At 35.9% G+C, this 27,401-nt stretch overlaps 1 protein-coding gene across 7 annotated transcripts; it reads left to right on the forward strand.

Annotated features, from left to right (window-relative positions):
• On the forward strand, window positions 1-26,812 carry LOC122521323 (synaptosomal-associated protein 25). 7 transcript variants are annotated; one of them, XM_043641947.1, is made up of 8 exons: window positions 10-118; window positions 2,532-2,840; window positions 2,971-3,012; window positions 10,468-10,516; window positions 18,166-18,283; window positions 18,398-18,671; window positions 19,794-19,894; window positions 20,949-26,812. In XM_043641947.1, the coding sequence occupies exons 2-7, from the start codon at window positions 2,742-2,744 to the stop codon at window positions 19,854-19,856; spliced, it is 645 nt and encodes a 214-aa protein (XP_043497882.1). In that variant the 5' UTR covers window positions 10-118; window positions 2,532-2,741; the 3' UTR covers window positions 19,857-19,894; window positions 20,949-26,812. The 7 variants fall into 7 exon arrangements, with proteins under 7 accessions (XP_043497884.1, XP_043497886.1, XP_043497880.1 ...); XM_043641949.1 differs by lacking the exons at window positions 10,468-10,516; window positions 19,794-19,894 and adding an exon at window positions 14,194-14,242 and having other exon boundaries at window positions 1-118; XM_043641951.1 differs by lacking the exons at window positions 10,468-10,516; window positions 19,794-19,894 and adding an exon at window positions 15,919-15,967 and having other exon boundaries at window positions 1-118.
• Window positions 26,813-27,401: the final 589 nt, after the last annotated feature.

The raw sequence follows: 27,401 nt of genomic DNA on the forward strand, positions 1-27,401 counted from the left end.
ATATTTGTAGTAGTGATTAGCAGTAAAGCGTGATTAGAAGAGAGATCTCTAGAGAAGTATACGGCTGTCAAAAACGTTACACACCTTTTAACCTATTCTTCGCGAGAGATACCTTTAGGTAAGAAATTCTACACTCGCTATTTCTATATTTATCATTTTCCATTATATCGAAAATAAATGTAACGTTACGTATTGCGAAGCGAAGTTTTATTGATTTTCTACTTTTATGTTACTTCGACATTTACTCTGGTGCCATTTAAAGAGTCGACTTATTTTAATCGCATTTGTCAATTTAATCACAATTGTTCTTAGAATCTAAGCATCGGGTACGAGTATTTTTGTATTTTTTTGTAGACATTATTTTAACGATAACAATAAACCTGGACGTTATCTTTAACATTCCCAAGATTTTTCTTCGAGATCTTACAAACGATTGCATTCCATCGAAGATACATCATTGGACTATTCTACGAAATAATTCTTCGTAATATTCTTGATTTTTTGGTACTTTTTTTCGCTTGCTTTTCAAATTGTCATTGCAGAGTATTTCAATCTCTCATAATGCATAAGGTTAGGAGTCATCTTCTATCGTATCCTGTTTCACATACATATCTCTACCATATTATCTTTCCTTTTACCCTCCGAATACCTTACGACTCGTTTTAATTTCATATTCAATTTTAATTAGAAATGAATCAAATTATAAACAGCAAATATTTCTTTTATGTACTCGTATATACGCTGGTTATCACGATATGCAGTATTTAACGGAGTAAACTGATATGATTTGTATAATAAAGATAAGAGAATAATCTTTGCTATTTATGCGATATTATCTATATCGTATTAATCATTTAAATGAAATTCTTTCACTTGTAAGTTGTCGAAAGAAGAGGTGGTGAGCAACATTGCGCAACGTAAAATATTGCACAATAATATTGATCGGAGTCATTTAAGTCGATGAGGTCAAGTATACTAAATACATCGCTATAAAATTAGAAACTAATTAGGAAGAGTCGAAATATTTGGTATTTTTTGGTTTTAATTCGAACAATCGATTACTCGCAAAGAAATGTTTACATATGCATCATGTACGCGTATTTATTTCTATACACGCGCGTGTACAGTTTCAAAATTGCATTATCAAATGAATGTCGAAAAGCGACGCTTACTAATTGCAATGACGTAGCCAACGTCATTACGTGTCTAACAATAAGTGTCTTAAAATATTGATTTTCTCACGTCGCGTTTGTATTCTTCTCATAGAATCTAGATTTTCTTTCTAATATGTCACACACAACAAGTGTCAAATAAAATATTAAAAGAAAAAAGAAAAATAATGAATTGCGTTAAATTGTAGCGATTTAAAAGAAAATCGTTGATTACGTTTAGCGTTAACATAGCGTTCTTAACGATGGCAAGTTGAATTAACACGAACGCTGCTCTCTCGCGCATGCTAATGCAATCCTTATGCATTACGCACCTTCGCAGTTGCGATCATCGATCAAAATATTATATACGTACATATATGCATGCACATGTAGTTCCGGTAGATGTCAAGGTGATGTTCATTTTTATTCGGGAAAGATCTTATTGTTAGTTTTATTTTTTATAGAAATATCGAAATCTCGTTGGTTTTTTTGTAACCTTTGATATTACGACCTAGTTTTCGTTATCATTCATCTTTTGGACGCGTTTGTTCGATTGGGTTTGCTCCTCATACGCGGCCGTGATCGACCGTGATCTTGGCGTGAAAGATCGGGGGAGTAAACTTGGAACCGAGCCAGGTATCTCAAGGACAAGGACAAAAGCACTCGATTGGCAGCCTAAACTACCCTGGGCTCTACCTCGATCATCCCTTTATCGCAAAAATTGACAAATATCCGATCGAAATGAAAAATAAAAGTTCATCGGTAGGATATATGGAGCAGATAAGGTTTAACGTCGCATCAGGGTCGCATTCGGGTCGCATTTACGCATATAGATAGAAATGAAAGAGATCGTAGGTACCGATCCCCATAGGCATGGAATATTCCCTAATATAAATGAGAATTCCCTCGTGGCGAAGGGCAGAGTAAATTCCTGACCTGTACGCGTATCCCAGCTGATCGTTGCGGGCTGGTGCGTACAGCATTGCCGTCGTGGGTGGTTCGCGCTTGCGCGGATTTCGGTGGGTCGCCGGTGGGTTGCTCGGTGGGTCGCTCGGTGGGTCGCTCGGCTCCTCTGCTTCGGCTCCTCTGCTTCGGCTCCTCTGCTTCCCTCGTCCTCGGGTATTGATTTCCCTAAAAGGTTAGGAGGCGGCTTAGATGTGTGTTGTCTACGGTGCCGTTAGCAGCACCCAGTTACGTTTCCCGTAACGCGCGCGCGGATTCGTGGCCCGGTCTCCAAGTGTTGCGCCAACTTTCGCCATCCAACAACGCGTGTGGTGTCTTTTCTCTCGGTTATTTCGTTTAGTTGCTAACGATACATTCGATCCAAGTGATATCCAACTTTCTCATTTCCATTGATTTCTTTTTCCCTCTGTGTTGCAGGTTGCTGCATCGGTGGACACAGATTAACACGTGAGAGATCTTATCCGATCTGACTTTCTTTCTTTCTTCCTTTCTTTCTTCCTTCCTTCCTTCCTTCCTTCCTCTCTCCCGTTCTCTCCGTATTTCGGAAAAGGAGTACACAGGCGAGGGAGAGATTCCTCGTTGCACGAAAGGACCTTCGATCCAGCAGCACTTCGGGCACCTTCCGAGATGCCTGCACCAACGTCAGCGGCGGGTGCGGCCGAATGTGGCCCACCTCGCACCGAATTGCAAGAATTACAGCTAAAGGCCGATCAGACCACAGATGAGGTAAGCTTTTTATTCATTAACATCTTATTCATCAACACCAAATTTCTAATCTTTACCCATACATTTTTCTTCTAATTTTTTTTTTCTGGTCTTTTTGGGTGATAATAATAAACAATTTATCTTGTTTCAGTCCCTGGAGAGTACGAGGCGTATGCTGACGCTATGCGAAGAGGTGAGTTCGTCTCGTCGCTTTCTCCTAAAAAAAACCTCTTTCGTATAAGGATAAAAATGAAAAAAAAAAAAAAAAAGGAAATGAAAAAAAGGAAAGGAGTCCCCCGTTCCACTGTCGCATATTAACCCTTCATCCTCGATCATCCTCGATCATCTTCGATTACTATTTATTTACTAATCCTCCGTATCAGGAATCTCCGTGTTTCCCGCCATATTTCATACGAGTCTGACTTATCGTTAGATTCTTTTCCGGGTAAATCCTTCGGCGAAAACTCCCTTTTGTCTATCATTTTTAATAAGCTACGTCAAAATGTGTTTTTTTTCTTCTTATTGTTAGATTACGAAAAAAAAGAAAGAAAAATTATATATATATATATATATTGCAAGTATAAACGAGTAGTCGCGAAAGAGAGGAACGTCCCCAAAGCCCCTTTTTTAAGAAATGATAAAATTAGGAGAATTTAAAAATACGTGCGGAGAGACGAGAAGACTTTCTTAACTTTTTTCTTATCGCTCGGAGAGGAAAACCACGAAAAATGAAGAGAGACGGTTATTTTCGTAAAATATAAGCGAGAATTATTGTTCTCTAAAAAAAATTCTATAGAAAGGAACGTGGAAAACGAGAACAACGAGGAAAACGAGGAAGATAAAGGCGAGAAAGATGAGGAAAATAAAGAAACAACAACATGAAATAAACAAATAAAATACAATGATTGAAAGAAGAAGAAGAAGAAGAAAGAGAAGCGGAAAGGGAAGAAGAAAACTGTGGCGAAGAGTAGGAGGCAAAAAGAAAAGCGAAAAGAAAAATTATTAGAGATCGGACATCGAAGTTGACCAACGTAGAACCATTGACCATCCTACGAAAGAGGATTAAAAAAAGGAAAAAAAAGTCGAAAAAGTTTAGAAAACGCGATACTTTTTTTCAATTCTCCAAAAGTTTCGATCCGCCAACCTTTTCCTGTATATATATATATATATGCATATGCTTATATGTGTGCATATATTACGTTTACACGAATTCTCTTTGAAATTCCTATTCTTCCTATCTCTATCTCTCTTATTTTTCTTTTTTTCCTTCTATCTATCTATCTCTCTCGCTGTTGAAATTCTGACTTTATTTGTATCGGAAAGTGGCAGCACTGCGGGAGAATTAAAGGCTTTACTTTTACTACTTCGGAAGCCTTGGCAAGATTTACGATTCGAAGGAAAGGCGTGTGTAGAGGAAAGAGAACAGACAACGCGTATAAAGGACCTAGAAAAGAAAAAGAACAAAATAAAATGATCTTCATTTCGCGATCATAGGAAATGATAAACGAATTTCAATATATTTCCTTTTTATCTATCCCGCTTATTTATTATTTCTTCTTATTTTTGTCGTTTTATCTTGCATCGAGCCGAATGGTCGATTATTCGCGCGATCGAAACATATAACGGGACTACGATTCGATGAAATAAATACTTAGAAACGTAGCGTTGCGCATTGTTTTCAATGCAACTCGCAACAAGCAACTCGGTGGGCAACAACAGCGTTTATCAATAAAGCGTTTGCGAGCTCGCGAACATTGCGAGAAGATTGAAATAGCATTGTGTATTCCGTGACGACGAGAATTATGTATAGATGTCGATCGATTTGTTGCGCGACCCCTTTCCTCGATCATTTTTCTTTTATTTTTATTTTATTTTTATTTTATTTCTATTTTATTTCTATTTTCGGGGGAGAGAATAATTTTTAACCCTTTATAAATTTACGGAACAATCTTTGATCGGTTACAAAATTAAACGAGTAATATTAGAGGGTTGTTTGTTTGAAAAATATAAATATAGCGTATTTAATAGTATACTATATTATATTATATTTTGTCTTTTTAACAGGCAGACAAAACTTGGATTATAGAGGGTTAAAAGAAAATGTAGTTTGATTTTCCCATTGTGTTTTGTTCGTAAGTTTTTTCTCGGTTGCCGACGCGCGACACGATAACTCCGTTTCAAAGCTTTTGAAAAAGAAATCAATGCGTGGACGTTGAGATGAAAGAAGCGAAACGAAGGATTTCCCTCGAATATATATACGAATATATATATATGTATGTGTCTGTGCATTTTTCTATGTTTACATGTATATATTTATACGTGCGCGCGAATCGTATTTTTCTCTTTCCTTTAATTTCGTGGATTTTCTATTATTATTTTCCGATTAATTGATTTATTTCTATATCGTCTATCGTTTTCTCTGCATATTCTACGTATGATCGTTTATGTAATTAAACGTGCACTCTTTCATATTATACGTTTCTTCTTGTTGTACATAAGAAGAGTGTTGCGATATACCTTTTTTCTTGCTCTTTTCATCGAATCTTTGTTCACAGGTAAATGTGTTTTATATCGTTGTTTGCATCTTGCTTATTATTCGCGTGTCCTTTTTGATGTCTCTATATCTGTCTGTATTTATCTTTACTATTCTCATTTTTCCTGGTAAATAGTCGATAAATAATTTATCTCGTGCTCGAAAATTTCCTATGTCCCTTTATATGTATGAATGTAAAAATGTTTCTGGTCGCGAGAAGCGTTCTCTCTTATTTACGTTTCGTCTGCGTATGTTAATGATACTTTTTTTTCCTAGAAAACAATCGAACCGACTTACTTTCTCGGTAGATTTCGTAAGTTTTCGAGAATGGATCATCCCATTCACGTACGTAACTTAATTGAATTTGTTCGCCCGACGAAATGAAATTATACGAGTGGATATCGTTAATCGATATTTTTCTTCTCGAAAACGTTGAATTTCTTCTTCTCGTTCTTGTTTTATTAGCAACCCAACCGTGTTCTAATCTCTTTTCGAGTCTGCGCGACTTGTCTCTCGCGCTTCTTCGTATCGATCATCGGCGATTCGAGTATCTCGACTTGGAGTTTAAATAGACGAGATCAACGCCATTGTAATTTGTTTAAAAAATCATTTTTCGCTATTTACAATAATAATCGATGCCAAAATAATCGAAATAAATCAAGCTATACGTTTCGTCTTCTCTTTTATTATATTTGAAAATAGTCTAGCGACTTTTGGATCACTCTGTACACGCTTTGGAGTTAAACATTCGACGCAACTCGGCTTTAAATCATTTCTCTTATCTCAACTGGGTCGGCGGGACAAACTGTTTAAACGAAAAAGCTTTTATACGGCGAACGATTTAAATCCTATTGAAAATTTAGATTTAGATTTCTTTGTAGGTCACGTAGCGCTCGAAAAAGAAATAGCTTCGATTTTCATTTCCTTACAGTTGTTATACTTTTTTCTTTTCCCCTATGTCGATCCATTTTCTTTCGAGATATATTTTATCCTAGTTCTTCTCTCCGATCGATTTCAAAGAGTATTACATATCCGTTCGTGTATCTATACACATGAATACCATGTATTACTTGTTCGCTAACCCTTTATAGTTCGATTTCTTTCCACGATTATAAACAAATAAATACGAATGAACGATGAGCGACGAATTTTGAAAGATATTAAATGAACTCTCTGATATTTCGAGCTAGAGTCGAATACGATAAAAACATGTACGAACATTAACCGATCGAGTCTCGATATCGTTCGATTGAAAATTCTTTCAAGATTAATAATAAACAGAACAGGATGTGTTTTATACGATAGTCGTCATACGTCGATCAACGCGTCGACGAACTCGTCGTTTCGGAGAGCAAAGTAAACGTGCTGCTGCTGCTGCTCTGGGGGGATTTCCAGAAAAAAAAAACGAGAGAGAACGAATTTACGTACTTTGGTTTTTTAATTCGAGATATCACACGAATTCGCATCGACTTTGTATCTCGCGTGAAAACGCGAAAGAGATCAAATATTTATAAAGACAAAAATAATATAAAACTTATGTGAAATGACAAATTAAGGAAAAAATGAAAAGCAGAAGCGTGTCAAATCCATGTTAATGTGGCTGTAATCGGGCCTCTCGATATCGGCCGTTGCGGAATGCGTAAATATCTACGTGTACATTTATATCTGTATTTGTACGCGTGTAATTCACGCGTACATTGTGTGGCCGCGTGTGTCCGCTTGTCTGACTGGCAAATAACTATAATAAATGCCTGCTTATGCCCGATAGCCGCGCCCGCCCGCCCGCCTGCCTTTTGCCTTGGAAAAGTCTTCAAAGATAAAACAAAAATTCTAAAAGTTGCGACCCGAAATTTGAAAGATTCGATGCAACCCCGATACAATCGTGCCGCGGATTATTTTCCAAAATGAATATTTTGGGTCAACGTTCTCGAGAATATATTTGCTACTAATTGAAAACGTTAGAGAGGAATTTTGTTTTATCTGTTAACTTTACTTCTGCCTGTCTGTCTTTGCTGCCTGGCTGCCTGATCGTGAGTGTTTGCCTGTCCCCCTTCTCTCTCTTTCTCTCTCGCAAGCCCATCCACGATTCTCCTTCCTCGTTACATCGCGCCATCGTTCTCTTATAGCAAACGTCTTTTTCCAAATTCCATTTTCTATTACCATGGGACCTGGAATGTTCGCATTCGTTGAAAAATCGTCCGAAGTAAACAGATCGAAAAACAAAGGAACTCGACAAATTCCATTTCGTCGAGCGTTAGAAATCTTCGAACGTCGAAGGATGCTTTCAATTTATTTCGGACCTTTTTTCATCTCACGTTTCATAAACAATCACTCTTACACTATCACGGTCACACAGATTGAAAGGTAAACGAAACGAGAAATCCATGCCGAGGGATTTGTCGGATCGTTGCGGACGGTCTTCAACGCGAGGGTGCTTTTTATTATTTGGAAATAATCTCAAATAAAGGAAAATAGAAGAATTTCGAGTAATTCTAAGGTAAAATTGATATTTCGTTTAAAACAAAGATATAACCACTGGTCCGCGTTGAAGGAACGAGCGTTGCGTAGAATTTAATTGATGGATCTTCTTTAGGCGGACCTTATCGCGTACGTCGATCTTTTTCTTCTTTATTTTTATCTATTCCGCGTATATTTGATGCTGTGCAAAACAAAAGGGAAACGTCTTCAAAAATATTCTTCTTTTTATTTATTATATCATTATTATGAATATATTCCATTTGATTTGACTTTCGAAACTAAAGAATAATAACGGGAGGAGTAAAGATAATCCAAATGTTGACATATTTGGAGGTATCGATGGTGTTTCGTAAATCGAGAAGAAAAGTTTCGAGTCGTGCGTTACATCCAATACCCCCCCCCCCATCGTCGTAACCCTGAACCCTGTTAATATGGAAGGGCCGTTTCAACAGGGGATTTGCTTCGATCCTTCGCTAGCTGGTTCATTCACTTTTTTTTCATCCCACGCTCACGACGATGTTAAGCTACCCTCCAACCAAACCTCTGTCAACCCAACCCCTCGATCTCCGCCCGAATTTATGTGTGTGTGTGTATACTACTTTGCATTTTGTTTGGGTCTTCTTTACGACGAACTAATTTTATCTTCGATGGAACTGCACATTCGTCATTTTTTCTTTCGAGAATATTTTTCAAACTCTTCTTCTATTTTCTTTTCGTTCCGGATCTTCAAATTTATTTAACAATTTTTCTTTTTACTTTTTTTCAGTTTCTTTGCTCTCTCTCTCTCTCTTCGTCTTCTTCTTCTTCTTCTTTCACATATACACACACGTGTTCGCAGAAAAACGTATACCGAAACAAAAAGTACACGTACAAATAGCAATACGTTACGCTCTTGTTTCACCGTCGTGAAAAAACGATAGAGCGAGAGGGATGCAATGTTTCGTAGTTCCTTCGAAGACGAATTAAATCGATCCGTGGGAAAAACCTATGCAAAAAGCGTGAACCAGCAGACAATGAACAAAATAACAGTAAGATAAAGAAAAAAAGTTATTCGACTAAACGAGCTAACGGTTATAACGTGCGTGGATTTTACGGGATTCCGGGGGAACAAAAATATAACGCGTAATCTATGCGAGATGTCGCACCGTAACAAATTTCACGTCGAACGTTCTAAATGATTTAGCATTGGATATCGTATATGGAATGTTATTTTCTGCGAAAGAAAATTTCCAAAAAATAAATAAACGAAACTAAGAATAAAGTACACAATCAAAAATTAAAAAACAAAAAGAGAGAAACAACGGCGACGACAGTAACAGCAACAGGAACAAGTACAAGTACAACATCATCAACAACAACATCAACAACTACAACAACAATAACAACAATAACAACATCGTCACGACCGGTAATAACATCAGGAACAACTATAGCTAATAATGACAAGCCTAGTTATACATACAAATATATATATATATTTGCAAGTAAATGATATAAGATTCGTACACACACGTATATATGTATATATCGTCATGTGTGTTTAAAAAAAAATATATATATATATATATATATACTCTTTGGACCCTATACTCTATTGCCTGCCTGCCTGTCTGCCTGACTTATCTGTCTGTCTGTTTGCCTGTCTGTCGTCTATATCTGTCTGTCCATCTGACTCGACTACCTCTATCTATCTCTCTCTCTCTTTCTTTCTATGTATATATATAGTATATATATAATATATAATATATATGTATATTATATGTATAATTATATAAAAATATATACATATATATATCTCTCTCTCTCGCTCTAATGATAAAAAAACATTTAAAAACAAAAAAAAAACAAAAAGAGAAAAAACGAAATAAAATTTGCAGGCAGATTCGCCACCGTAAGCGCGTCAGAAGCGACGACATTTCGCGTTCTGTCGACGCAGGCCGAGATTATTATTTTATTTAAACAAGACCGCTCGAAGAAAACGGACACAAAAAAATAATTGAGATGGAAAACCATGAGAAAGATTTTACTCTACCCTCACTACTCGTAAAAAGAACCTTCTTGGTACTTATAAGATCCACGAGCCCCTGCTTCCTCGTTTACCTCTCAATAACCAAACATCTTTTCTATACGCTCGGATTTTGTTAATTACGATCGTCCATCTGTTTCGCTTGTTTGTCCATTGACTTCTCTGTCACACCCTCCGTATTTTTTCTTTTTTTTTTCTATGTATATATATTTACATATTAATATATACATAGATATATGTATATCTCCCAGTACCCTACGCTGTATACCGCTGGAAAAATACTACTACTAATATTACTACTACTACTACTACATACTTACTATTTACTAATACTGTTACTGCTACTAAATACTACTACTAATATTATTTACTACAACTACATACTTACTATTACTAAACTGTTACTGCTACTAAACTGTTGCTACTGTTACTGGTTAACTATACTACCATACTACCGTTACTGCTACTTCTACCGCTGTTACTACTACTACTACTACTACTACTATTACTACTGCTATTACTGGTACTGGAACGGCTACAACTACTACTAAAAAACAATTCACTAACACTGGTGGTGGTTGTCTGTGTTGTGCTGCCTCTGTCTGTCGTAGAGCAAGGAGGCTGGCATCCGCACTCTGGTCGCGCTCGATGACCAGGGAGGTGAGTGGAATCGCTTTTTAGCAAATAAGTCAAGATAAACACAAACCTTACAACCAACTGCGTTACACAATTTGACACACAAGCATATCCTTGCTACCTCTGTCTATTTCTATTTCTCTCTCTCTCTCTCTCTCTCTCTCTCTTCTCTCTTCTCTCTTTCACTCTTTCTATCTCTCTTTCTCTCTTTCCCTCTGAGGCTGGCATCCGCACTCTGGTCGCGCTCGATGACCAGGGAGGCAGTGGAATCGCTTTTTAGCAAATAAGTCAGAAACACAAAACTTACAACCAACTGCGTTACACAATTTGACACACAAGCATATACTTGCTACCTCTGTCTATTTCTATTTCTCTCTCTCTCTCTCTCTCTCTCTTTCTCTCTTTCACTCTTTCTATCTCTCTTTCTCTCTTTCCCTCTATCTCTATCTATCTATCTTTCACTTACTGTCTCCCTCTCTATCTATATTTCTTAATCTTTACTATCTCTTTCCTCTAATATATAAATATATCAAAATATATTACTATATACCTATATATTTATATATATTTATCTATCTACTTTTCTTTTTCTTATAAAAGTAATAGTTAACGTTAAACGAGAAGGGAAAAAAGAGAAGAAATTTCTTTCGCGAGAGAGAATAACACGTTGAAATAATAGAGAAAAGAAAAATACAAAGAATTTCAACTATTAATCTCTTACACTTTAATCACTTAATCTCTCTCTCTCTCTCTCTCTCTTTTTCTTTCGCGATATTTACTTCTTTCACGAGAGTTGTTCGTCTCGACGAACCCGCAACCTGAGCCCCCTTTTCATTCCTGTTTCTGGAATAAATCCTAAAGGAAAGTGACGACCCAAGTTTAAGAGCATGGATACAACGAATACGCAGAATTTCTTTGGTCTCGCGCTCGTTCGTTGATATATAATTGTTGCGCGTTTTCTATTATACTATTCCAATTATTATTATTTTTAATGTCATCTTTGGTATCATTGATAATATGCAAGGAAAGAAGTAAAGGAGTTGTACCCTTTTATTGTTAATATTTCGCACGGACGATTGCTTCACGTTAATTGTTCTCTTTATCTTCTTGGTTTTATTTCTGTCTTCTTTTTTTTTTTTAATAATATATCAAAGTTACGTATTAACGAGTCGCTCGTAATATAAATAAATCCTTACGGTAGGAAAAATTTTGCTTTATTTTTTTATTATAAAAGTATGTACAGTCCCGAAACGCGCTGCTGCGATAAACGAACAACCAACAACCGCTACACAGATTTGATCGTTATACCTAAATATATAGTAGGTATTTATTAACTCTTATCATTGTTGCAAGTAGTCGATTAGATTTGTTCTTATTTATTATCGATACCTTTATTTCTTTCTCGTTCTGACTTACGTTCCTTTTCCATTGAACCACCTCTTGGGCCCCTTTTGTATTTAATAAAGCCTACCCTTTTAACATCGCCTTGATCACTAACTATATAAACCACTGTTACTAACGTTAATACCAATCATTACACTCTACGACACTGCCAGAATAAATCATTATTAATCAGTACTAATAATTACTTACTCTAAACCGATCGACGACACCAACTAACGATAAGCATTCGGTGGTCTCTCTCAGTATTTACTAGCATCCGCTGCTGCTATCGCTGCTGCTGCTGCTATTGCCAGTATTGGTATCTATATATATATAATTAAAAATGAAAAACATAAGCCTTTTTCGATACTAACAAAACCTAGAACCTATCTCTCTATCTGTATCTATTGCTTTCTTTCTTTTTCTATCTCTCTCTCTCTCTTTTCTCTCTTTGTCCTTCCTTTATTGATCGGGAGAAAACACAAACTCGTTGCTCGCTACCCTTTTTCATTTTTCTTCGAACGAATATTTTTATTTAATTATTTATTGTTTTTTTTTGTAAGATAAAAAATTAACTCGTTGAAAAAAATGTATCATTGTCAATGTAAAAAGAGCAAGGATCAACCTCGTCCAAGTAATGTCTTTGAAATTTTCCTCGCGCTTCTTTCTTTAGTAATCTATTCCCGCACAACAGATAATGAATAACGATAATAGATAATGAATATATATATATAGTGTAATCGTGTATGTGTATGCATATATCTTGCAGGCGCATACGTATGTATTATTAAATCTCCCTTATCTTTATTACTTTTCACAAATACTACTATACACGTTCTTCTTTGGATTGTGTACTTATATATATATATACTCTCTGTAGCCTCACACGAAAGCTTTTAGCTGTGTCGCTTTGAGTCAACGTGTAATACCTACGTACATCTTTTTACGTATATGTATACGTATAATATATATATGTATACATATATTACGTTTATTTAGTGTAAAACCCCCGAAACCGTATTTACATACTTCGTACACGTCTTAGAGGTAGATGTCTGTCTCTGTCGTATACAATATTTATTATATATAAAAATATATATATATATATATATATATACTGTCAATTTTAAACAATTAATATTTACTCGTAATACAATATTACAATATTTTTCTATACAGAAACATATTTTAAGATCTTTAAACTTTCAAATTGATAACAAAATTGATCTCACGAGAGTATTTGCATCTACGCGAGATATGATAAAATTATAGCGATTATTCTACAATTGGCTGAACTTACTTTGCATTGCTTTTCAGACGATTGTTTATGTTTCTGTGTTTAAAAATTTGGGAAATATTGATTGTTTTAAATTGACAATAGGGGTACGAATACTCCTGAAACTTATATATATATATATATATTTCTTGACTTTCTTTTTATCCTTGGTTGAACCTCTGCATCTCTCAAACGTACTATTGTCAATCGCTATTTTACCACGTAGGTATTAGTTCATCAAGTTCGTGTTTTGCATTAAAAAAAAAGGTGGCACGTCGTAAGCAATTAGAAGAATTTATCGCAGTCGCGATTAGATAGATCGTCGCGCGTGCGTCTTTAATCGCATATCCGAATAATTAATAAAAAGCATCGGCAAAACGCGTCACCTATCGATTTTTCATACTTTCTTCCACGATCGTTCGGGTTCCGTATAATCTTATTTATTACGTTTTTCTAATATTCCATACTCGCATTTATCATCTTTGTCATCGACGTATTTTATCGTCCATTACTTATAATGAATTTTTTTATTTCCTTATTTTGATTTAATATACATTATCATTTCGTCGAACAAAATGGTCTGACAGAAATACGTTAACCTACATTTTATTTGATATCTGATTTTGCGTAACATTCGACGCCTCGATTATGCTCTTAACGATTACTATCAAATTTGATAATTATTTCAAATGACCATTTTCTTCGAAATCTATTTTTTTTACGTGCAATTCATATTATTTGATTTTGCAAAATCGTTATGTTTCTTTTCCAGCAACGTGGTACGTCTTGTCTTAGGATTTTGTTAATTATTAAAATGATTATCGTTGTAGGTTGTAAACTCGTATAAATTGAATGATTATTCGATTATAGTTCGCAATTGCTTTGCTCTTTTTAATTGGTGTTTTTTTTTAATGTACAACAACCATCGACAAGACGTGCACGCGGTGTTTTCTTGTTTTGTATAATTTTCCAGTTATTCACGCGAATCACTCAAAGATCTTTCATTTCCGTTAACGTGTGGGCCCTTTCGACCCCATCATAGAGCGAGGATGTCGCAGCGAACACACTGATGATGTTAGACCACCAAGGCGGTAAGCAGTAATCTCCAAGTATTCAAACTTCATTTTAAATCGAACCAAATGAACAAAAAGTAAGACAAAAAAAAATGCAAGCAAGGGATAAGAGGATCGAAGACTTGGAATTTCATAAACATATAATATGATATAATATATAGAGAAAAAGAAAAAAAAAAGTGGACGAGAGGTGGAAGCCAAAAATCATCCGTCTCTTTCTTTTGACTAATTCTTTTCCCCTTTTTTTTTTCTTTCTGTTATATATTTTTTTTCTTCATTTTCAATGATGGATACTATTGTTACGAGAAAAAAGGAATCGTGCGGCGAGTATCTCTACCTTTTAATTAACAAACCCCCATCTTTTAACGAATAATCCTATGATAAATAGTATGCTTTTAAATGTGTAAAATATCATCCCCAGTAATTACGGCGGTATTTCTTTTATTATTTTATTCCCTTTGAGCTGAAAAAAACCTTACGAACGGAATACAATAATATGTCTATTATTTCAATGATGTGTAATTACTGATCAGCTAATTGGATTTTAAATATCCGATTAATTAATCTTTTCCTCTTAAACTCCCAGCGTATTTTCCAAATTATTATCCCTCATCCGTGATGCAGTATCCTTTATTTACCCCCGCTAATAATTACAGCTCGATCTTACTATCAACGGGGAAGCCCTGATAATCACGTTTGTTAATAAAAAAAGAAACAAGTAAATCATCGCCCACTATTTCTATTCATTCTTTCTAAGACTGCAATTCATTCGAACTAATTTTCATTAGATGCTTGGCCGTCGAACGAGATTTCTCAAATATTTATTTAACGATACTTCGAGTTTCGTTCTTAGTTCTTTAGTTTCTTTTTCCCTAGTAAGCAAAAATTTGACATTCGAGACGAAAACTCAACGATTGATCCTTACAAATCTAGAAAGGAACGTGTTCAATTGGATGACGTTCGCTCACTGAAATTCGTGTCAAAATGTCGCGGTTAGTCAATTCGATGGCCATGTATCCATTTCCGAGGATCAACGGATTTACCTTAAATCCTTTGGTAAATCCTAGATCGTATCGCTTTTCTTCTATCTATCTCTCTCTTTCTCTCTCTTTCTCTCTCTCTCTCTCTCTCTATCTCTTTCTATCTCTTTCTATCTATCTATCTTTCCATCTATCTCACATTATCTCTTCGACACCCTCAAACTCGTTATCCTTGATTACGCACATTAGAATGATACAGTGCTGATCAAAACATTCGTCGTATGCGCCCTCTCGCTCGTTCGCCGATTATGCGCGCGCGTATTTTCTTCATATCTCTCTCTTTCTCTCTCTCTCTCTCTCATACTTTACTTCTCTATCTCTCTTTCTTTCTCTCTCTCTCTCTCTCTCTTCCTGTCTCAATCTTACTCTCGATATATCGGCTCTTTCGTATTTCATTATCAACATTAGTAAATCATGCTAATCATGGAATATTGTAGAAAAAAAAAGATGAATCGAAAGGAAGGGCAAGAAATGAATTTCATTGTCATAGGGCAATTTTGTTCTATCCTATTTGTCCTCATCCTTTTATCGTTGTCCCTTTTTGGACTTTGGTATTTTGGGACCGCGAAGCTAAGCGAACCGAAGCGAGGGAGCGTCGACGGTTAATTTGTCTTGAATGTTAACACGCCGCTGATTGATCGGTTGCCTGTTTAGAGCCACGAGGTCGGGATGAAAACTCTCGTTATGCTGGACGAGCAAGGCGGTAAGCCATTTCAATGTAGACGTAATCTTATAATTCCTTTCAAACACACGCCTCAGAGACCAAAAGTACTTTGAGTACAGCGAGTCGCAGGAATGTTCCTAATTATTATAAATTGCAAATAATTTCTATTTTCTTCTAATGCGATATTTATCAATTCTTTTATACGGTAACCAATGTAGGACAATTCTAGGACCACTTTTTTCAAATCGATATCAATTTTATTCCCGTAGAACGTTTTATTCTTTGAAAAATATAATTCGACATATTTTAACCGATTTTATTATCTTACATGTCAAATTAAACTTTTCTCGCAATAAAATACACTACGGTAATAAAATTTATATATCGATTTTAAAGTTGAATAATCTTCAAAAATATATTTCTACGTAGAAGAATTTCGAAACGTTGCATTACAAGTAAATATTAATTGTTTCAAATTGTCGTTAACAGTGGCTACGAATACTTCTGTGACTCAATGTATATGTAAATGTACGCAACTCTATTTCAGTCAGTTAGTTAATACTTAAATAATAGTAATGATAATGATAAAATATGACGACGATAATTATCAAAATACATACAATCACGCGTATCGCATTAAAGTAAAAGAAAATGATGAAAATAAACAAACATACCTATTAAACAAACGAACAAATGAATAAATAAATAAAAAAATAAATTACCGACATACGTATGCGCACACCCTCGGACACGAAGTACATTCGATTATGTCGCGAGTTAACTTTTTCGTTATAGATACCCATCGTAACATTAATTAAAAATAATAATAATAGTAATAATAGAAAATATTAATTTCTTAAACGTTCATCGATACGTAACCCGCTTCCCAAAACATTATTTAATCTCACCGTCGCATTCACCACAACACACTGCCATTGAAATACATTGCCGAGTATCTTTAATTTTTCTCTCTCTCTTTCTCTCTCTTTCTTGCTCTCTCTCTCTCTCTCTGTCTCTCTCTCTTTCTATCTCTTTCTCTCTCTCCTTCTTCTTCTATTTTTGTTCTCTCTTCCTTCCTCTTCTCTCTTTCTCTTGTTTCCTACGATCGAAAATCCATCCTTTCACTGAAATCTTACTCACGTTATTTTTTATTGTTTTTTTCTATATTACCCTGTTACACCCATTACCCCCTCCTGCCTTTTCCTAATTTTTGTGCTTTAATTTAGTTGTTCTTCGCGGTGGACCCCCAATTGGACCCCCAATTGGACCCCCAATTGGACACCCAATTGTTCCCCAACTCTTATTTCTACAAATTCGAAATATTACGATTGAGTCGCGCGATCTTTACGATTTCATTTCAAATCGGACGAACGGAACGACAAACTCGTGAAAAAGTTACACTATTTAGCGCGACAGAAAACTGGTATCTATTAAAAGTTCGTCGATATTTCCAGTCGTACACAATCCGTGAAATTCTGCGTGTACAAACTCTGACCAAACTCTCAATTCCAATGCCTCAAATCCATTTGACATATCTCCCACTATATGTGCCGATAGTTATGACAGTGGACCGAGTTAAACAAAATTGCAAAAATTCATTTACTCGGGCTACTATCATCATTAGCGGCACATATGTTTATATGATATATACATCACAAAATCAATTACTCGAACCGTAGGAAACATATATATATATATATTAGTATATATGTGTGTATTTATTTAGTAGCGTATAAGACTTTTGCCGAACAGGCAAGGAATACAAAATCACATATGTCAAAGTATCGTAGCGCTTTCGTTGCAAACATACAACAAGAGTTTTCTTTATTAATCGATAACGGTCACGCGTGTATAGGGTCGTCAAGCAGCTGCTGTCAGTTTTTTAATTAAATATTCGGCAAAATTTGCAAAAATGTTCTGATCGCGACGAGACCGTTCTCGTGAAATAAAAAACAAAATCGTCTGGTTGGAATAAGAAAGGAGGCTTCTGTTTTAATTACTTTCCTAATTACTTTCCTAATTATTATTTGACGATGAATACTGCTGCCTCGTTTCTACGAATTCCATAAGACGCGCTTTATATTTCCGGAGGGAAGGAAAAGTTCTCTCTCGTTTGAAAAAGGAGCGACAAAGTTAAAGTTTCGTTATCCCTCCTTTTTCAAAATCGGTGGTGTGTGCCTCTGACACTTTGAGCTTTGCAAAGGCTATAACGGTATCTATTTTGTACGACGAAACAGAGCAATTGGATCGAATCGAGGAGGGCATGGATCAAATCAACGCGGACATGCGAGAAGCCGAGAAGAATCTTACCGGGATGGAAAAATGCTGCGGACTCTGTGTTCTTCCGTGTAACAAGTACGACTGTTGCATTACGTTTATTACTATTTATTAGAATTAATGCGAAAAGCGGTAAAACGTTATCGTTACCTTCGTTATTTCTCTCTCGTTGATTATTATTACCCGCGATAGGAGTGCAAGTTTCAAGGAAGACGAGGGAACGTGGAAGGGCAACGACGACGGTAAGGTCGTCAATAATCAGCCGCAACGCGTGATGGACGAACGCAACGGGTTGGGCCCTCAGGGCGGGTACATCGCTAAGATCACCAACGACGCGCGGGAAAACGAAATGGAAGACAACATGGGACAGGTGTCAACGATGATCGGCAATCTCAGAAACATGGCAATCGATATGGGCAGCGAGCTCGAGAATCAAAATCGACAAATCGACAGGATCAACCGGAAGGTAAGACGATCGCTTCCTTTTATTTCACTCTCTATTTTATTTTCATATCATTACTTTTTTCAAGATCTCCATTTGCGCGCTACTTTTTATACGCGAGCAAAAAAAGTATTTTTCTTTGAGTGCGATTTTTTCTATCTCTCACCACGATGCACGCGCGTTAACCGACAGGATGCACACGTTCTTCGTCGCTTTCACTTTCTCAAACTTTCCTTTCCGACCGTCGAATAATTATTCTTTATTCCGCTATGTCGTAAAATTTGTTACATGTACGGCACCACAACCTTATCTTCGTCTTTCGTATACTCATCCGAACTTTCTTCTTTTTTCTTTTGTCAAAATTAAATACGTACGTAAAATGTGTCTTCTTACGTTAGGGCAAAAAGAACAAGAAAAATTGCAAGATATTCGCTCGATCGCCCTGTTCGATTTCAATTCCAATTCGATTTCAAATTCCGTTAACGACGAAACGAGTAATTCATTTGAAAAACATGCGTTTGGTGTTTGCGCGCGACTTCTTTTTCTCTTTCGAAAAATAATAGATCGATCAATATTATTTCTTTCCCTTTTATCTATTTGAAATTATTCGAAGAAACGAACGAACGGATAAAATCAAAGAAAAGTCAATTTATATTATGCATTCTAAAGCGTGTTCAGAGTTTAGCCCCCAACTACGCGCAAAAATATTTCATCCTCGGCGATTTTTTCAACTTAAAGCATTCTCTAGTGAAAGAATAAAAAAAAAAAAAGAACAATTATCGGCATACGCTTGAGCACTAGCATCGCACAAATGATCTAATTTTGGATCAAATTTCAACCGCTTACGCGCACTTGATAATACGATAAGATATTTGATCATTACATAAGAATATTATTAATCAAGATAGAAAATCAAATTTCATCAAACGTTAGAAACGCTTCGCATAATAATCCTAAATAAATCCTAACTGTACGTAGTTGTTTTAATTTTCATCGCTTACTTATTCTCCGACATCGAAATATCCAAGCACCCTTTACGATTCCCAAATGTACATTTTTATTCAAGTGCGCATGACACGCGACGCATCCAAAAAAAAAAAAGCCACACGCCTTTCTATAATGAAAATGAAAATTGCTAATCCGCAGGGCGAATCGAACGAAACGAGGATAGCGTCGGCGAATCAACGGGCGCACGACTTGCTCAAGTAAAAAAAAAAACTTTCAGCGTGTGCTACTCAACAACCCGGGTATATTTCAATATATTTCAACTTGTTAGAAATAAATGAAAACACGCATATCACATATATGCATATATATATATAGACATGGAATAAAATATATATATATATATATGTCTTCTATACAAGGCTCATATCTATACAAGGCTCAGAGAGGGTTTTGCTCGATCTATACAAACTCGAGGGGAGAAACGTTTACCGAAGCATATTTTAGAGATTATCCGAAACTTGTTAACAACGCTGTGAAAGAATTTGTTCATTTCTCAAACAAACCTGTTTCACTTACACGTCGCCTTGGCGGCCTCCATATATAATGGTCTAGGAAGTTTTGAGCATATATATCCGTCTCCTCTAAACCTCTAGAGCAACCCCCGAATATAAAAGAGAACATAAAATATGTAAAAAAGAAAGTACGAATATCGGTGCAAACGAATGAGAATGGAACCTGGAGAAAGAAACATCCGCCGAGCAATGCGACATTTCCTCTCCCCTTTTTGTATTCTTTCGTTATTGGTCGAACGGAGCTCGTCCGATAAATGTGTCGACATTTTATCCGCTATATAATAATATTACTCTTCTTCTGCTTCTATTTTTTATTTACTTTTATTCCTTTGCAACGAATTTCTTTTTTTGTTCTTCGATCCAATGCGATACCTGTATAAAATTCAACAGGAAAAAATATATTTACTCGTTGAAAGTCTTTCCAATTTTATTCTTCGCGATATCTCTCTTGTAGATGTACATATAAAAGAATAATAGTTAATCCTTTGGACATCCTATAAAGTCACTAAAGTACACTATTGTTGAACGAAAAAAAAAAGAAAAAAAAGAAGAAGAAGAAGTGTACTTTATAAGAAGTGTATTTTTCAATTAATTATTATTAACGATGTGTGAAAATAAAATGAGAAAATAATGTAAAAAATATAAAGAGAGAAAGAAAAAATCGCACGGTTTGGAGAGGATTCGTTTGGTGGATCCTTGGAGGAAAGAAGATGGACGCGCATTCTAATGGACGATGTTGGTGCGTCCGTTTGTAAAAGATAGGAATATTTTTGACACGCAGGGCGACTCGAACCAGGCAAGGATACAGGTGGCCAACGAGCGAGCCCATCAACTGCTCAAGTAAAGACACCAATCACGACCATCTCTCTCTGCACCCCCGTTTCGGCCACCGTCATCACCTACTAGTACTATTTACTACTACATCATTATCATCGACAAAATACAACACCCATCACAACTATTACTTACAATTTACACCATACGTTTTTCTTTTTTCCTTATTTCCTTGCAGTATTACTATTAATATTATTATCCGCTGTGAGATACCACATGCCGAAAGGATAAACGGAATGAAAATGAGAAGCAATATTATCTGCGATAATCGTTGATCGACAACATTTACTCCCATTTCTTTTATTTGATATTTTTGAAACTCGATTTATACGATTGTAGTTTATCTCAAAAAAAGAAAAAAAAAAGAAAACAGAGGAAAATAAAATCCAGTCGTATCGTTCGATGAATCGTTTTCTTTTTCATCGATACTGATAATAAAACGCGCGAGAAGACATATCGCTTGGTAATCGATTTAACTGTAATTTTCCGTACTTAAGGAAACCTTCCTTCCTTCCTTCCTTCCTTCCTTCTAAGTCAAGATACGTATTAGAAACTATAGCAATGCTCTCTTACGGTGTCTAACCGTGAATTTCATACGTTGATTCGTTAAACGGTTTTGTAACATCGATAGTTTAATCCCCGTCCATTAAAAAAAAAAAATAAATACATATTTATTTATTTATTCTTTACTCTCGTTCTCGTTTTTCTTTTTTTCTCATTTTCTTTTTCGATAATCGTGTCAATTTACACGATGTACATACGCAACTCGCACACAGACAACAACACACGTACACGTCTTACGTTCACCCTACCTACGTCGCTTACAAAAATGGAATAAAAAATTAAAAGAGAGAGAGAGAGAGAAAGGAACCTTGTTCGCGACGAATTCGTCATCCCTCGTAAAAAAAGATTTGAAACGAGCTCGTCGTGCACTTTCAAAAGATCGCGTCATATTTTAAGAAATCCTTGAAGAATAATACGGCGCTTAATTAGAGATCAGCGGAAAGTAATTAATCCGCGATTATTAGAGACGCCGAGAAGAAGAAATTGTAAATTTTCAAAAGTCGACTCACGCGACGCGCGTTAGAAATATAAGCCAGAGAATAATAATTATTATTATACGAGAGTCAAATTTCTTATCTCGACGATCCGCTAACGAGTACAAAGCTAATTAAAAACAAAGAAAAAAGTAAAAAATACAAAAATAAAAAAGTAACAAAAAAAAATCTTTGAACAAATAAATAAAGCAATTATAATAAATAATTATCATAGATCGAGACCGTATAGTCCGAGATTTTCCTTGTAATCGTCATTATTATTATTATTATGATTGTTACTATTATTGTTCTTATTATTATTATTATTATTATAATAATATTAGAAGCACGATTTTGAATTATCGGCGCTATTATCGAGTGCGACAACTCTCTTGTATATGAAAAATCAATAATTATCAAATAAAATTATATATAAATAAAACAAATGAACACGAGAACCAACAATTTATAAAAACAGAACACCACGTATGAAAGAAAAGAAATAGAGGAACTCGCGTAACGAGAAACTCGAGTTCTTCTTACTCAACGTGTTTCGAGAATGACACCGACATGCACACGTGCGAAATCTATACGAAGAGATATAGAAAACAAACGTAATTACGACACGATCCGGTTAATGAGAGAGAAAAGATGAAATTTAGGCAAAGGCCTATACAAAAGTCTATAGGTACAAATAGATATTTTAGAATTTTTGTCTTCATCCTTGTTTCTTCAATTCTTTATAGACCGATTATACGATCCTTAATTACAAAACAACAAATATTAACCTTTCAATACGTATGAATAATTTGTCAAGATATTAAATTTGCTTCCACATTTAAAACTAGAGTTGATAATCGGTATAAAATATTGTATGCGACTCGAAAGTTATACGGAGAAGAACGTAGAGCATAAATTATTAATTAAATACATTTGACGTGAAATATTGAAAAGATTTAGTATTATAGGGTGACTCGCTCTTTCTATATATTTGCGTACGTGCATGACGATTTTCATCGCATAATCATCTTTTTCTCTCGCACTTATATTACCTTTCGCATATACCGAGGTATATACGAAAAGCCACATAAACACAATACACATATATACGCGTGCGCGCGCATATACGACAAGGTAAAGGGTGAGAATAAGGGGGAGGAGCCGCGGATAGAAAAGGAAAGAGTGGGGGAAAAGTGGTCCTACGAGTGCTCCTACGGTTGGAGGACTCGAAAACAAAGAATTTCCAACGCGAACAAAGAAACTAAAGAAAATGGCGAAGGAGAAGAAAAGAAAAATAGATATCTAGAAGGTCGAGGAATAAAAATGCGTCCTTATGGTCGCATAGATAAAAAGATAAAAACTAGATAAATAATAATCTTCTTCTATTTTTCGATTTCGATCTCGTCTGGAAATAAAATGGCGTTGCACCCTTATGCACGCACGCGAAAGGACGCACACCTACTCTACACACACCCTACACACACATACAAGCGCGCGCGCGCGAGAGAGAGAGAGATACGTAAATCATAGAAGTTAGGTGTTCTCCACCTCCTCCCAAAGTTGACGCGCCCACGCGTTCTTCGAGGTCACAGTAAGATATAACTCCAATAGTTAGCTGATTAACCAAAGGAATGGAGAAGGAGGAAGAGAGGACATAAAATATTGAAAAAAGAAACATACGAACAAAACCAAGTTGTTAATCCTACAGAGCAAAGGGCACAAACTATTAAAGCGTTGACCACCACGATTATAATTGTAAAAACACTTTGTAAACTCGCGTGGTAATCAACGTGCTAATGTAGAGAAAAAGATAGCGAAATCGAATGTGAACAATAGAGGGAGAGAGAAAGAGCTATATATTCATATTTAGGAAACTTTTCCTTGCACTTTTGCTTGATACCACTCTCGAATATGTCAGCTGATAAGCGTGCCGGTAATTATGACAGTAGACTATAAAGTCGCAAAATGATAATTATGAAATATTATAGAATGAAATAAATTTCTATAATTTTGTAACTGAAGCCTCTGTCGTAATTACCTGCACAAGTCATTTTTGGACGCTTCGCTGGACGAAGTCGTTTAAATTCCCTCTCGTAGAACGTGTTACTCGTGTGGGGGTGTATACGCGTGTATGTAAAGAAAAAAAGAAAAAAAAGCGATATCGGCGGCGAAGGAGGTACCTACAGAGATGACGAGAACGACGAGCAACGGCGAAGGCAAATGTTGTTACGTGTGTGTAAATATACATCCTGTATATCGATTATAAAAATATATTTATACGTGTGCGTGAGTAATGTGTGTATCGTAGACGCGTGTGTACATTATGTAAAGATAAAACGCACGCGCGTATATGTGCCGGCAATTACAATAGTGGCCCAAGCCAGAAAACGACAGACATTTATTTCATAATATAAAGTAAATCGCATAGTTCGACAAATCAAACTTGATTTTTCCTATTTTTTCACTTACGATTAGTCCACTACTGTGTCCACTGTCACGATTGTCGACACGTATGTAAACGGAGAGGGGGCGCGATTTCGAAAAAATATGAAGAAAAAAAGAAAAATAATAAATAACGCTGCGAGGAGTCCCTTTTGAACTATCTCCAAAATTCTAGAAAATCGTTATTAGTAAAGTAAAGCGAAAATAACGCGGATGGAAGAGGATCAATGAGAATATGTAAATGCAAAAGTGTAGGATCGAGCAATATTATTACTATTATTATTATATTATTGATTATCTATTATACGATTATATTATACCATTAACTTTGTTGTTATCGTCTCCTAGAGAATGAGAGATTAAAGAAAACTCGAAGAAAAAAGAAAAGAAAGAAAAAAAATAATGATCGACACGTACATGCAAATACACAGAGGCGCGCATATAACATATACAAACATATAACACGAGAATATACATAAGAAGAAAAAAAATCCTTGCGTTCGCTAGGTTTTCGGGAAATCCATCTCTTAGCCCGGAAATTGACGCGAATAAATATATTATATATTATATAGCGAGAACTAACGTGATTAAAATGCGTTATTTAAGGCGCATACTTTTAAATACCTACTCACAAATGTATAGATAAAACGCAGGTAGATTTTAGCAAAGAAGTAGATAGAAAACGATAGAGGAGAGTTACATTTGGAGAGAGAGAGAGAGAGAGAGAGAGGGAGAGCGAGAGCGAGTGTGTGTGTATGCATGTGCACGAGTATGTGTCAGAAGAGGAACGAATGAGAGAACGAAAAAGAAGAAAAGATAAATAAATAGGGAGGGGGTAGGAACGGGAGCAGAAACGGAGGCAAAATGAGGTCAACGAAGAGAGCTTCTATACCGTGGTCACTCGAGAGAAATCCCAGGCTTTCTATCGAAACGCGATCCAAGTGGGATGGTATTTTTGTCGACTAATTGAACTTATTTATTTGACGATTCCAACTTAACTGCGCCAGGGTTTGTAAAGTAATAGAAAAGCAAACGATTAGTTCTCTCGAGTCGAATTATCGCGGAGTCATTTTGCAATATGTGCAAATGAATTGTCGTTGCCTCCAATTAACGATACGATTCAACGAATTTTCTGAACGGTTAAAAAAAAAGAAACAAGAAGAGAAAAAGAGGACAATTCTTGTCTCTTCTCGATGAAATCAATGCGCGTGGAACATCGCAAATATATGCAAATATGTACTCGGTTGGTCGGTTGGTTCGAAACTTGACAAAACGGATGAAAATTCAAAGAGCAAAAGGGAGAGGAAGAGGAAGAGGGAGAGGGAGAGAGAGGCTTAAGCTCGTTTGAAAATAGACGAGTCGAGCATATTTCATCTTTTCTTCTTTTTCCGTTATCTCGCGATGTTGGTGGGCTTGGCCCAGTTTCCAAGTTTGCGTTCGTTAACTATTCTCTGTTCTTTTCTCTCTTTCTCTCTTCTGAATTTCTGACTCTGTGAATGGAAATTAAGCGTGTTACCATATCTACTTTTCGTCTTGTTTCTTCCTTTCTTTCTTCCTTTTTCTCCCTCGAGGTCTCCCTTTACGTTTTTATATTTTATTTGAAAACTAATATAAGATATTCGAAAGAATTATTATTTCATGTTTGACTAAATACATTATACGTATGAAGGGAAAAAGAAAAGAGAGTTAATAAAAATATGAAATTTATTTGCAAGACGAATAATCGGGTAATATCGCGTAATATTGAAATATTATTGCGAGCGCGTGCTCGCTTCGAGATCGATTTACGGGACCACCGTTGCAAATGTTTGCAAGGTGAGAGGAGAGAAATTTCTTGTTAGTTTGCGAATGATAGAGAAATGAAAATGTATGCGAGAGAGGGAGAGAGAGAGAGAGAGAGAAGAAGAAAAAGAAGCAAGAGTGATGATCGATCGGTTTCTCGAAAACAAAGGATACAGAGTGAGAATGTGCTCGTGCCTATCCGTGTTCGTGTGTAAATGCACGTACCTAACACACGTATACGCGTACACGCGTGGATATTTCAAAATAATCGAGATAAAAACCATTAAAATTAAGCTTCTCTCTTTTTAGTATCGATACGTTGCTAGATGTATCTCAGAGATCGTGGTAATAAGAAGTATTATTCGCCAGAGTACCATTATTATTGTTATTATTATTATTATTATTATCATTATTATTATTATTATCATCATCATTATTATAATTATTCTTCTTCTTATTATTATTAATAATAATAATATTATTATATAACAAATGCCTGTGTATTTTACTTCTCGGCAAATAAACAGAATATTGTACGTTGCCGCTGTAACCCTTTCATCTTCTAATCATATCGCAATACCTTTCCTTATTCGTCCCCAACAAATGTAGAAAAGAAAGCATAATTAATAAAACCTATTTGAATTTCGAAGCTATTTTGAACGACGATAGTTTTGTTTAAACGTCGAATATTCTTTGTTGGCGTTAAAGAAATGTCGCGTTTGACAGTGTATGCAATTGTTATTGGAAGGATGCGAGAAAGAGGTAGCCAAAGTCCATGGCGGTGGTTGATGCTTGTCGTTGAAATTCCTTTCGAAATTCCTTCCGAATTGTCGTTGTTGCCTCCGTTGCTCTTGTCGTTGCTCTTGTCGTTGCTGTCGTCTGATCAAAGTTGGCCTTGGATAACGCGGGGATGCGCAAGAAGCGTGTAAAGCTAAAGGTATTGGCGGTGGAGTCGGAGGACAAGGAATATCTGGGAGTAAGTTTGTTCGTTGAACGATTGGAAAATCTTCGGGATCAACGTTGGACGTCCGTTGAAGAAGTTTGCATCTAGAGGATCCGCGTTTCGCGCAGCAAGCGCACAGCATTCGAGGTCTCGCGGGGGGTCGTCTAACCGTCCTATTCTGGACGCGAGGATTCTC

Source organism: Polistes fuscatus, unplaced genomic scaffold (genome assembly GCF_010416935.1).
Source record: "Polistes fuscatus isolate 324 unplaced genomic scaffold, CU_Pfus_HIC Scaffold4, whole genome shotgun sequence".
Lineage (NCBI taxonomy): Eukaryota > Metazoa > Arthropoda > Insecta > Hymenoptera > Vespidae > Polistes > Polistes fuscatus.